The sequence below is a fragment of the Orbicella franksi genome, chromosome 2, assembly GCF_964199315.1.
Source record: "Orbicella franksi chromosome 2, jaOrbFran1.1, whole genome shotgun sequence".
Taxonomy (NCBI): Eukaryota; Metazoa; Cnidaria; class Anthozoa; order Scleractinia; family Merulinidae; genus Orbicella; species Orbicella franksi.
In genome coordinates this window covers 22,880,267-22,893,995 of record NC_138146.1, presented here as the reverse complement: position 1 = coordinate 22,893,995, position 13,729 = coordinate 22,880,267, and the positions used below count along the sequence as shown (strand labels likewise).

Here is a 13,729-nt window from a genome sequence, read left to right as displayed (position 1 = left end):
GATGATTTATGTGCCTTTTTCAACTTCATGTTTTTAAATAACTAAGTGTTGCTCCTGAAAAAGAGACGAGAGGCATCCCCGCCCATTTCACATGTAGTTCTACGCCGCCCCCCCTCGGAAGGGTACTCCCTTATATGGGCTATATAGGTATGTGCGGCCCCAAAGGGTATGATTTTTCGGCCGTTTTGGTCAGAAATAGGGTATCAATTTTGTCCATTTGGGTCATAAATAGGGTATGGTTTTGCTCTCTAGTCTTGAATTGGGTATGTTTTTTTTTTTAGAAGAAGCTACTTTTTCATCATTATCTATAAGACCATCAACCAAAGCCCTTCATGAAATTAATTATGTTTAGGGTAACTGTGCCAGCCGCAACGGTCCTAAATAGGGTATCAAATTTTTGGAAAGTTCATAAATAGGGTACGGAAAATCGCAGATTTTGGTCATAAATAGGGTAAGGGTTTTGGGGAGTGAGCCGCACACCCTCACCCAATTATGCTGGAAGTTCCCCCCCCCGGGGGGGGGGTCTACCCTGCCTAATTGATCCACAAGAATCGAGACCTCTCCTGGCACTTTCGTAGCAACTGTCAAAAATTACGTTAATGACAGCAAGCGCCATGTTAAGGAAAGCACGAAATAAATATATCACGCACGCTGCATAAATTGCTTATTAGATTTACAACCCATGCAACCTCATGCACATCCGAAAAAACAAGAACAACGAAAGTCTTCAATTTATTATAGTATTTACAACTCTCATGTACAATAGGAAATAACCAAGGAAGCTCCATTACTTTCTTAAAGCTAAGCCGTATACTCGGCTGGCGTTAAAACTTTTAGTGAATTTCTACGTCAACGAACTATTCTGTGACTATTATTGTATTGCCAGTTGCCACTTCTAGTACGTTTAGCCATAGTTAAAAGAGGGCAATGGTTATTAACCCCCCATAGTTCTTTGTTGTATGTGTTTTTCCGCTATTTTTTGCACCAAACACAAACGCTGTGTACCATGCACAGCATGACTGAGATAAGAACCAGTTAGAAATGTTTAGGTTACCTAATTGATGCGTAGTGTACATGTATGAGCGCAAAATAAAACGTTGTGCATTGATGTGTTTTCTTTGCCGGGCTACATAACAATTTCCCTCTATTAACCATGCTCTAGCTTCACTACGAATATGAAGGACATCTAAGCGGCTTTGGTCGGTTAAAGGTGCTACGCTCTCTGTTTTGGGTGATTCTTTCGCATGCGACTTAACGATAATTCAAAATGATGGCTTCAAAACACAAGCGAAATGTCTGAAAACAAAGAGGAGAACTAGATGTACGGCCGTTCAAATTATGAATCGTGCAATAAAGTCATGTCAATGTTAAATTCAGTGTACATGGAATGTATTCTGTGAACTACCAATGTATTGTTCACTGGCTAGATAACTCATTCTGTTTTATCACGAAATAAAGTCTAAACGTCATGAACTGTCTGAAACACCGTGATCAATCCCCTTTAAGCCGATAAATCTCATACTACTCTAAAACCGTCAAAACGTGTTAAATCATGCCACACGGTGACTGCAAATGAAAACCAAGAATTTTACATAGGATAAGATAAATTTGATTTCTCTCTAGATTTCATCATGCGATTTTTTAAAACCGATCTATGCCATCCTTTGAATGGTCTCAACTTCTTCGGAAAACTCTACGTTTTTCTATAAATTAATTCAAGCTAGTCATCTGACATATATTATTAAACTGATTCATGACCTCTTTATATTAATGTGTTTAAATCAAACTCGAAAATGCCGACTTCTTCCGAACCGGGCAAGGCACTGTTCAATACTGGGTATTGTAGTGGAGTTTATTTAGAGCGACTGATGAACAAATCTGGTTGCTTTCTCGCTCATCGGACATATCTACGATACCATATGTTTTACCCTGGATACAAATCGTGTTTGAATCCTACACGTCATCCCATGCATTCGATTTGCTTATTATGACTCGGAGGACCGACGTGAAAAGCCATCCATGTGCACCTTTTCGGAGACTCCGCTGTGGCACTCATAAGAATGCGGTGTCCACCTGAACGTTACGCCCTTTTAAACGTCTGATACATAGTGTTATTGGACGTCCTCCTTATAATCAAACTGTTGTCATTTTGTCCATAACGATCATTATGGAGTTACGTTTAGTCTTGCCACCATCGGAGCTGGAGTTTGATGACTTTGATCTAGAGTTCTCTTTTGGCTGCACCAGCCTCCCATATGCATACATTTCTTTCTGAGATCGAGCATTTGAGGGAGGCGGTGAAAATGGAATGTTTTCATCATTGTTATTTCCATTGCGGAAACTGCTTCTGACGTGAGTTTGAGTTGTTGTGAATTGCCTGTCTGATCGTTTTCTCACAGACGAATTGAGGCTTGTGTAAGATTCAATGTGCAAGGCTTGCAGAAAGGCTCGACGAAATGTCTTGTTGAAAATTACGTAGAGGACTGGATTGAGTGCGCTGTTGGCATGGCCAAGCCAGAAAGATAACAGAATAAGAAAGAGTGACATGCACTTGAAACTCTCCGCTTCAAAGTATATGTAGTAGTGTATGGTGTGAAGAGGAAACCAACACACCGCAAAGGCCAATGTTACTGTAACGAGCATCTTTACGACTCGTTTCTTGGAGCTGTTGATGTTCGCATCGCCGCCGCTTGCAGAGCTTCCGGCAAAACTGTCTTTCCACAGCTTGTGGACTATCATGGAGTAGAGAATCGCCATGAGAACTAAGGGAAAAGCATAGAGCATAACGAACATTCCAATGGCGAAGAATTTGTTGAAGCCGACTGGCATACGCTGCCAGTCGGGATGGCAGAAGTACCGTTCATCTCCTGGGATTGCTTGGTTGACGGTGTACACTTCAAGATGGAGTCCCATGGTGCCGATGGCGATTATCCAGATAACAACTAACGAGACCTTTGAGGTCCTGAGGTTAAGGCAGGTTTTCCATACAAAGACGATCGACACAAATCTGTCCACCGTAATGACGATGAGCGTGATGACTGATGCTGCGATGGATGCCGTCAGAGAGAAATGGATCGTCTTACAGAGGATCAAGCCGACAATTCCACTGAACCATTCAAGCCCCACGAAGAGATAAGCGACAGAGTATGGCATGATGAACACTGTTACTAACAGGTCTGCAATTGCCATATTGACTATCAAAAGGTTCAATACGCTCCTCATGCTCTGTCTCTTGAAGACTACATACAGAACAAGAGAGTTGCCCAGGAGAGCGATGGGAAAAATGATGGCGTACAACACAGTTAAAACAACTTGTAATGATACTGTCGTTACTTGCTTACACATGGCCCCAGTTGTGCCGTTTTCTGAAATGAAAAAAAGAAAAAAAAATTCAAAATTTAACGATAGCTCATGATTTTTCACCTATTAGATCAGTCGATCATGTTGTCTGTAGTTCACATGAATGCAGCTTTTTCAGTTCGATACTTCGTGATACGTTTCCGAACAGTGCAATGAATAATCTTGTGATTGGTTACTTCAGAACCACGTTCAGTGATAGTGTCCTTACGAGTAGTCCGTAAAGAAAGGCGTGACTCAGTCAGTTGAGTTGAAAACGTTTTCGCAATCTTCTTGTTGTTTCTTCCAGCCAAGTTGAGAAAATTTAAGCACTTCTGGGTATAAAAAAATTTATATGCAACTTTAACACTCTCTATAGACGGAAATAATTTCAATAGCGACACAAGGTTGGGTATGGGTAATTTGAAGTACTGTATACTTAAATCGAAGTGTATTACTTTACGATTCAAACTTACACAAGACTGCTATAACTGATGTACCGTTGATGCCATAAAAAAGTCCATCTGCAGTCTTTCACAATTTTGGAGAGCCCTCTTCTGAAATGCGTACCATTACTAAAACACACAACTGTACCGCATAGTGCGTGGTTTTATTCGTCTTTGTTATGACGTCAAGAAGTAACTTTACGCTCATCATCGTTTAAGATAATACAACTCCTTTTGGTTAAAATGCTCGATGAAACTAAGGACTCTTGCTCTGAAAAATTTCACAAACAGAAAAGAAAAAATAAAATAGAAAGATATTTGTGATTATGTGGCCAATGCACATTGTAATTTTCTTTCAAATCTCATATTGCCATGGAAAAATAATCAGAATTTTTTGGTCTTGCTCTTGACCTATACATTGCTTATACGACCTGTTCATAATTGTTTGAATTTTATGACTCATAAGGACTGTTGAAAACATATTTGTCGGCTAAGGCAAACTGTCTGTTGCGGATTTTGATAGCAAAGAATTGGGCAGGGACGATCAAATGTACAAAAGACGCTCCCATTTGTCAGCTCTGCTGACAAATGACTGAATAACTTGTCAGGTAGCAATGACGTTTAAGTTAAGTTAAGTTTAATTCATGAGATGAACGTGAAAACATGTAAAAATCTACCTTTTTCATAAGCGATCAAAATTACATTCACATTAAAGATAAGGGAACCTTGTATTAATATTTTAACGGAACCATAGAATCTCTCTCCGTATGGTCAGTTTAAATAAACGTTCTTTAGTTTTGACGCCATTTAAGAGCCTCCTTTATAGGTCAACGAGGTATCCTTATCTTAAGTTGAAACCAATAAACATAATAACAAAACACTTAAAAGGAGATCTTATCGGTGAAAAGAATTTAGGCACAGAACATGTTATTTGCGAGTTGTAGACTTAGGTAAAGTAGAGATGCGCGCTCTAACATGATTTTTAATGAAGTCTACGTCACGTTGAATGAACTTTGACGGTTGGCTTTCATTTCAATATAACTACATCAACAAGTGTTACGGTAGGAAATTAACTGAGAAGGTTAATGGGATGTATTTTTTGGTAGTTCATGCATTTACGCCCTGCAGCCCTTACGTACAAGGGTACTGTTGTTTCCACTTAGGGTAAGGGAATATTCAGATGTTATGCATTCCTAGGCTATCCCGCAAGTTGAGAATAAACAGGTTTCATAAGGTTTCATAAACAGTTTGTGCAATAAATTCTGAACGACGGTGTTAGTATAATCTATTCTTATACAAATTAGAGTCGTTAATATTGTGAACCGTTTAATAAACATTTTTCCTGAAAACCAATCCTTTAAGTATGTTTTGCATTGCCCGCAGTCAGAAGGAGGTACCTAGAGAACTTTAGACGTCAGATCTGAAAACCGGTTTCTCGTTGTACAAATGTCGTTTTCATTCTTTACTGGAATGGTTGAATTATTAGGGTATGCGTATCAAGTACGTGAGGGGAAACTGAGCGACATTACGAGGAATTCGTTAATGGTGAAAACTTACCAGAATATTTTCAAAAGATCTATTTTATTAATATCCGGATTCATCTTACATTTCATGAAAATAGGATTCCCCAGGAAATGTTTCTAGTTGTCGCCCTGGTATCAAAACTCGGTAAAATACATCCTCAAATACCATGTTACGTATTATTAAAAACCGGATCATTGGATAACGCAATTCGGGGGTTTTCATTGGCTTAGCCATCATGAGTTAAGAGCCATTGTACCATGCTCTACAGATATGGTAAGCGTTCACGTATGGGCGTTCTTACTTATATTTTAGATTAGATTTCTACAGTTTTGGAGCGTTTTTACAAAACAATTATTCCACTCGCGCTATCTACCATCTCATATCCAACTCGCGCTCGTGAAATAATTGTTCATTAACACATTTTGGTGAAATGCTTTTCTTGTAGGTAGTAAAACATTTCATAGACTATTTGTGTCGAAGTATTAACAAGGCTCAAGAAAAATTGTTTAACAGCAGTAAGGTTACAATTTCTAATTGCGATCGGCTGGGAAAGGCCTCAACTGTGACATGTGTGGTATCGCAGATTTGAAATTAACCTCTTGACTAGGACTAGTTCAAAATGCAGCAGATTCCTTTCCATAACTATCTCTCTTATAGAGGGTTCAAAATGAGGGAAAGGGGATGATTGGAGAGGGAGATTACATCACGTGCAACCACCGATTAATCCCGGACATTATCCGGCTAAGTTGTTCAAAGTGCGTGCTAAAAGGTTAAACTAAATTCGCCGTTAATCCTTTGAGATTACTACAACTTTATTCAAGTTTTCAGTCATACCAACTAATCAAATAGTCATTGTTAAAATCTGGTATTTCTTCCTTCTCTTACACGGAGAGTCTTAATCCTGTATTACCGAGTTATGTGTTCCGAAATAAGGCCCAGAGTATTACCCCTGATGGTATATATAATAATCATGAAGTAATAATAGTAAGACGTGAGCTTAGGTAAACACTCTTAAAGCAATGGTGGACTAACCTGCTTGACTTAAGCACTGACAGGCCAATGTTAGAAATTTATGTTGTGCCCAAAGGACTGAACTGATTATTCTTAAGGGAAAGTTCTGTAGCTTGGTTGCGTGACTTGGAAGCAAGAAAATTGACCGATTGCTAGCTAGCACGCGACCATCTATTGAACGACTTTACATTGGTGATGACTGGGAGTGTCTTAGTGTAATTAATGAGCATGATACGTGCACGTAAAGGCTTGTTAAAAAAACTGTTCGGCTCAATACGGTTTTCTTGAAAAATACCCATTATTTATATATTTTTAGGTTTCGTCTTCTATTCAAAAATTGTCATAGCGTTGTATGAATGATGAAGGGGTGTTACCTTCTCGCACTGTCTCGTGATACAGGTCTGGTGATATTCTGAAGACACGTGTGTTAAAAAGGGGGCTTCCTGTGGGCTCCCTGTTTAAATATTCTTATTATTTTTAACCTAAGCATCCTTAGTCTCTCAGTATCTTTTAGCATAACTTCTTGCAAATTCATTAACGCAGGAAGAGGCTATGAAATGTTGAGATAACTATCAGTTTACACTGATTTAAAAGTGAAAACGGTCTGAGGAATACTTTTTATTTAAGGATATACTAAGGGCTAAATATCGCTTATGCACAAGTGTCATTGTGGTAACTAAAAAATCATAATATCGTGTGTCTCAAATTCTGAACATCGAGGCTAACCTAAGCAGCACGTAACGCATACGTGATTATGATATTAAGTATTGGCCACTTAAGATGACAAACCGTATGGTAGTTACATGTTTACTGGCTATGATCATTTAAATTGTTGTGTCGACCATTTGAAGAACGCTTACAGTTTGACAAAAATAATTCACCCTCTTATCTTAAACTTATAGTCACAAATTCAGCGTCATTTAGTTTGCAAAGATAATTTTCATTGAGTCCAAGAACTAATTAATTATACATTTCTCAAGTTAGATTAACTGGCTGAACTGACCAATATACAACAATAGATTAATCAATCTTTTTCGTAATTTGCATCTTTAGTAAGGAAGCAAGGTTGGCAATGATGCACGCAATTTGTTGAGCTTTAAACCGGTAATCTAATGAAATCTCTGTATATTTGTTAAGGTTTTAATCAAACTTGACAAACATTAGAAGTTTCCACCTGGGCGAGATCAGCTAACAGATTTCTCGACGCGGAAGACAGATTCAGAAAACATTCACTTGGCAAACACACAAAAATCTTTGAACTACCTGACAATCAAGTTATTCACTACAGAAATATAGGACCCTTCAGTTCTTAATGATACTTAATATCAATGGAAAAGCTTACGGGCCCACTTCAGAAGGATTATAAAAATGCACTCATCATTGATAATCGTTTCCACAAAGAAAGGATGAAAAAAGAAAAAAAACAAAAAAAACCACGTTGTAATAAATGTAGTCATAGCTTTACATGATTGCATAGTTAATCTTTCTGTACAGCATTCTGGAAACTTTTCAAATCCTCAATGTTGATGTCCACTAGTGCATATACAAATAATACGCGAAGGTATTTTTTCGTTACCACGCAGGTGACAATTTCAACCAACACCGAAACGACCCCTGACACGCTTCATAAAAGCTATTTTGGATACCCCACAGGCTCAACCCTTATCATTTATCAGAAATTAATCTCTAAAAAAGTGTAATTTGTCAATAAAAGGCAACTGATATTAAATTCACTGGCTAATGGCTATAAAGATATCCATTACATTTTGATTTCAATGGATTTTGCCAACATCATGCTAGCAGGCAAAGAACTAATTGTCACGTATCGATAATGAATCGATAATGAACAGCCCCGCATAGTTGTCGGAATAATTCGCAGTGTTCGTAATTTTTTGTTATTCTTCCGAATAGCTTTTATTTGAAGTCTCTATACTCTGAACGAAGAATAATAGGAATCAGACCACATTTGGAGTCAACGCCGATGTGAGCTGGGATAGACCGATTTATTTAATTTTGAAAAATTCTCTCATTGTCATATCGACAAGATTGTCTCACAGTCCATTTTGAGGAAGAAGAGAACGGCACTGCACTATAATTCGGAGAACGTTAACGTCAGAAAACAAACTGTAGCGCTAGTACAAATCCCGTCTATTACGTAGACGTCCTACTGGCCACAAATACTCGAAATTAAGTTGAATTATGAAACATTGTTTTCGTAATGCCTAAAATTCCTCTATCTGAATTGTAGTTGTATAATTGTAGCGTTCTTATTTTTTAAAGTGCATCTAATGTAGGGTAACATTCAATAGAACCACGAAAGCGAGGTTTAGTTCAGTTTCCTTACTAAGGTTCAAGATGCATAAAGTATGAGTTATTTATGCGTCCATTTCCGTTCGTGCTTAGATCCACTTTAACAAAGCTAACACCGCAGTCATCAGATAAGCGAGTTTAGTTGTTTCCACTGTTAATAAGGGTTAATTAATGCTTTGCCTCAATGGAAATAGCCTTTATTACATCTGAAGTGTAGTAATTTGCACACATATAGCCTGCTTGAAACGTTCAAACTGGCACTGATGATGAAAACGGCGAGCCAACTATCAGGCTTAAGCTAGTTTGATCGTGTTGAGTAATAGAGATTTCCAATTTGTTTCTTAATATCGTGATCATAACCTACCTTCGTTTAGCAATAGTGATGAATTTGCCATCTTTGTGGTACGTGCGGATGTTGTAATTCAGCTTTTACTCTGCAAGAATAAGCAGTGTAGTGCGTCACGTATTTTCATAACCCAGAGCACATTCATAAATGTTAAGTGGTCACTTATGTTCTAATTTTACGGCCGTAACTTAAAAAATGACCAGCGCTTCAATGGTTTTGTGACCTCCAAAAAAGGATTCGGAATGTACTAATTTATTTGTTTCCGAGTGCCATCAACGTTATTACTTTATTGTGGTGTTGTTCTTTTCAGCTAAAGGATTTTTTTTGTGTTGTGGACGCTATTTTACAAAAGAATTAGAAAGCAATTAGGCTTGTTTACATCATTGCTAAAAACCTCTGTGGTATTACTAGACAATTTCGGGATACTATTGCTATTTCATTTTTAGATGACTCATAAAGGTCCTGAGTCAGGTACTAACAGACTTTGATATAAAGAGCGTTTGGCCAAAAACCGAAATGCACATGTTCCATTGAGTAATTCACAGATAATTGTCGAGAGAATGGAGGATCAAGGGATTAAACTTGTATATTTACTACACGGAGTCTTAATGATAAAATGTGAATGTCAGAAATTGATCGGTCGATCAACGTCAAAAGTGCTCACTTGCAAACTAGCATTTCTTGTGTAAAATGTTTATCGTTAATTAACTCGCTAAATGGTGGAAAGACTAGGTTTTGTCTTTTCGGGCTAACATGTCATTACCTCTTGAAAGCAAAGAATAAGTGTTACTGTGCGTTTAATGCAGCATCTAATTACGAAATTGTCTTGCATGGTGAGGCAAATAATAAAACTTGTTGGTAAACATTGTTTGGGATTCAAAATTCCCTCATTGCTGACAACACATAGTGATTCATAAAATCACCGCTTAATTGACAGACGCAGCTAATCTTGTTACGGGATGTTATCCCGGCTTTGTGTCATAAGAGCTTTTAAACAATGCAGCATATATTTCCAATTTAACTTTTACAGTACACTATTTGGCATTCCACTCTTCTCCTAAAGCGGCCGATTGAAATTAAGTTATAGATTACTCCATATTATGCCATGTCAAAACATCGTTTGGGTCAACAATAAAGGATCTGGAACAGGAAACTTCACAGTGTAAATAGGAACTTAATAAAGTGACGGTTAAATAGCTTGATAATTAAATAATGTCGTCTTCATATCAGACGTGAAAAAATGCTCAGATGAAAAGTATTCATACTGCAAGAAAATTGCAAGAAGTTGAACCTGACTCGCCCGGTTTATGGACTTGTCTTCTATGAAAAGTGCTGCCGTGCAAGGCAATACTGAATCAGAGTCAAAAATTGCATTTCTTTGAGTAAAAAATTATTTATGCCCCATTTGTAGTGATCCTATTCTTTGAAAAGACCAACTAGTTATTTATTTACCATATGGCATGATCCCGCGATTTGTTCACTGGATCATGCTCTTTTTATTTTACGTTATACAGGGCCCCCGTTGATACCAGTCCTGCGACTGAAGGGGTCACCCTGTTTAAATATTGATTATAATTATTATTATTATTATTATTATTATTATTATTATTATTATTATTATTATTATTATTATTATTATCATTATCTCTTTGCTGTGTCGATATTTTTCAACTAAAGGAGTTTTTTGTGCTTCGGGCTCAAAAGGGTTAAAGTCAATTAGGGTTGTTTACATCATTGCTAAAAACATCTGTGATACTGGACAATTTCAAGAGACTATTACTACGAGATGATTCATAGAGGTTCTGTGTTGGGTACTTACAGAATTTAATAGGAAGAGCTTATAGCGAAAAACGAAATGCACACTTTTCATTCACTGAATAATTCACAGATAATTTTGTCTACAGAATAGAGTATCAAGGGATTAGGCCTGTATATTAACCATATGGAGTCTTAATAATAAAATAAGAATGACAGACATGGATCGATCGATCAACGTCAAAATACTCACTTGCAAACTAGTGCCTCTTGTGTAAAATGTTTGTCGTTAATTAACTCACTGAATGCTCAAAAGGCTAAGTTTTGTTTTCTAGGTTTACATAACACTGCTTCTGGAGGGCACAAAATAAATGTTACTGCGTGTTTAACGCAGCATTCAGTTTTTAGGAACCTGTCTTGGTGTGATAAATCGTTGCAAAGGCTGTGGATACATGTGTTTCTGGATTCAAAGTTCCCTCATTATTTACAACAGTGGGTGATTCATAGAGTCATGGCATAATTGGCAGACACAACTAATCTTGTTATGGGATATTATCCAAGCTTTGTCTCAAACAAAGCAGCATATATTTTCAGAGTCAGTCTCATACGTTGACAAATTCAGTTTTACAGTGTAATTTTTGGCGCACTACCCTTCTCCTAAGGCGGTGGATTGCAATGAACTATGTCTACTCCACACTATGTCACATCAAGACATCCCTGGGTCAACAATAGAGCATCCTGAGTAGGAAACTTCATTGCGGTATAAATATGAACTTTGTGGAGGTATAGCTACACACTCTGTAATCGATGCAGCACTAATGATGCCGCTTTCATTTTTCGTCTTCGTATGAGACATGACAAAATGCTCTCATGAACAGGAGTCATTGCAAGAAATCTGACCTGATTCACCTCACATGTAGACTTGTTTTCTATGACAAGTACAAGCGAACAAGCCAAGAATCAGAGTTAAAAATGACACTCCTTTGACCAAAGCAATATACATGCCTTACTTGTAACAATTTTGTCTTAGCGGCCCACTAATTGATTATTTGCCACGAAACATGATCCTACGATTTTACGGTGAAAAATTCACCTGAGTTCAGTCGAGGGCACGATTCTATTTCCCTTTGTGTTTCACCGCCAAATTACGCAGACGGCTATGAGGACAATTACGTAAAGGTTTCGGTTCCAATTGACAAGACAAACATAAAAGAAAGAGTGATATTTGTTGGAATAAGGTGAATACGGAATAATGTTTTGCAGTCTGTTGACAACGCTTGAGAGACATCGATTTCAATGAAAAATTTGACGTTGATCCAAAACATCGAGTGGCATACTTTTACGAAACCGAACTTGAAATTCCGCTTTTCAACGAGGCATCCGTAGTTAACGAATAAAAACAGGCATGCGACCAAATTTGTCAGTTGAAGCACGTAGCAATATTACAGACTTGTAAAGACAATTGATGGGCAATTAAACCAAAAGATACGACTTTTACTGAGACGACATTGATAAGATCTATAACGAGCTCAACATAGCTTTCGTCCTTCAAGTGGTTGTGTACGCCTTATTTCCTTCCTTGCTCCGTGATCGGCTAACGCAGCAGCTCTCTTTTGGAAAGCTCATTTTGGAGCTGTGTTGTAGCCTAAAATGACAACTTTTTTCACTGCTGTGGTAACGTTAAGAGAATGATTAAAATATAACCTAACCTTCGGCCTGTGTTCGTGAGAGACGTAAAAGGCGGCGATGATGGCAAGAACACCCTGTGTGTCGTCGCTCTGTGACGCAAGTTACTCCGTTCCCTGGGAAATCTAAACAGGATAACAAAGCCAAGGTAAAGCCTCTTCAACAGTGAAGTGCGTTCGTTTCGCGATTGTTATTACAGTCTCACCACTACTCCGTATTACAAGTCTTCTCTGTAGGGATTAAAGTGTATTCCAGCGAGGACTAAGCTCTTTTCACAACATGATCTGCCAATCTGGCTTTATCGATTTCACCACAGAATAGCGTCTTAGGCGTGCTGAGAGAAGTGTATAATATTACCTTCCTAGTGACCATAAAGTGCACTTGGTTGCGTGCTGGTTTATGGGCCATATCATTTCAATCAGTCAACATATATCGAGGTCACGATAACGAATTCCGAGCATATGTAATTGAAAGTCCGGAAGACCATCAAGTACATACCAGCTTGAAGAATTGTTAACCTAACATGAACATCTAATCGGTTCGAAATCAGTAAAGAAGTGCACTTTAGTGTTCTGAAACAAACACTTGTGGATTTGCCAGGAAGTAAAGTGTTCGGCTTCCCCTTGACAACTGGTATTTATTTTGCTGACTAAGACATGACTTATATTTGTTGGCTTCCGTATGACGTACTTCAGTGTCGATATATCTCTATGAAAACACCGAACAATATTGACTGCAAAAGCTAAGGTTATGGGAATCCACTGAAAAGGAATAAAAGGAATATTTTTTGACCATAAAGATATTTGTTATATCACAGGAAATGTCGACGACTGTAAACCTCTATCGTTTGTTTTTGTGCATGTATCTCATCTACTTGTTCGCCTGGTCATGAGATATTTTAATGGTCGAGTATGTCGGGCTCAACTGAATTTGTAAAAGAAAAACACTGGTTGACATCCAACCTCCTTTTCCGGTTACAACAACTGACTGTAAATGTTCCAAGGATTTATCTAGATCTCTGTCGACCATCTTTGGTAAATCGTATCACACGTGCAGACATTAAGTAAGTACGTGACGAAAACATCGGACGTGTATCCGTACGTTATCGGAGTAATTTCGTAATCTTTTGGATTAGATACGGATGTTTTGTAATTCATTAAGCAGCTAAGAAGATTCCCGCTTGTGGATAAAAAAAAAGAACTTAGTGACAAATCTGTCAGAGTGCCTTTGTCAATTTTAAAGTGCACGTTTCGCTCACTTGGCTCCTTAAAGGTGGGTAAAATCAATGAAAGACAAGACCGCTAGTAAAGGATGT

At 37.9% G+C, this 13,729-nt stretch overlaps 1 protein-coding gene across 3 annotated transcripts; it reads right to left on the bottom strand.

The window, feature by feature from the left end:
* Window positions 1-231: 231 nt before the first annotated feature.
* Window positions 232-13,493, bottom strand: LOC145478721 (QRFP-like peptide receptor). Of its 3 annotated transcripts, XM_081456825.1 has the most exons (4): window positions 12,620-13,493; window positions 12,438-12,539; window positions 8,992-9,061; window positions 232-3,365 (listed from the first exon to the last, which is right to left on the bottom strand). In XM_081456825.1, exons 3-4 carry the CDS (start codon window positions 9,020-9,022, stop codon window positions 2,134-2,136), a joined length of 1,263 nt encoding a protein of 420 aa, XP_081312951.1. In that variant the 5' UTR covers window positions 9,023-9,061; window positions 12,438-12,539; window positions 12,620-13,493; the 3' UTR covers window positions 232-2,133. The 3 variants fall into 3 exon arrangements, with proteins under 3 accessions (XP_081312951.1, XP_081312952.1, XP_081312953.1); XM_081456826.1 differs by having other exon boundaries at window positions 12,438-13,493; XM_081456827.1 differs by lacking the exon at window positions 8,992-9,061.
* Between the last annotated feature and the right edge of the window lie 236 nt (window positions 13,494-13,729).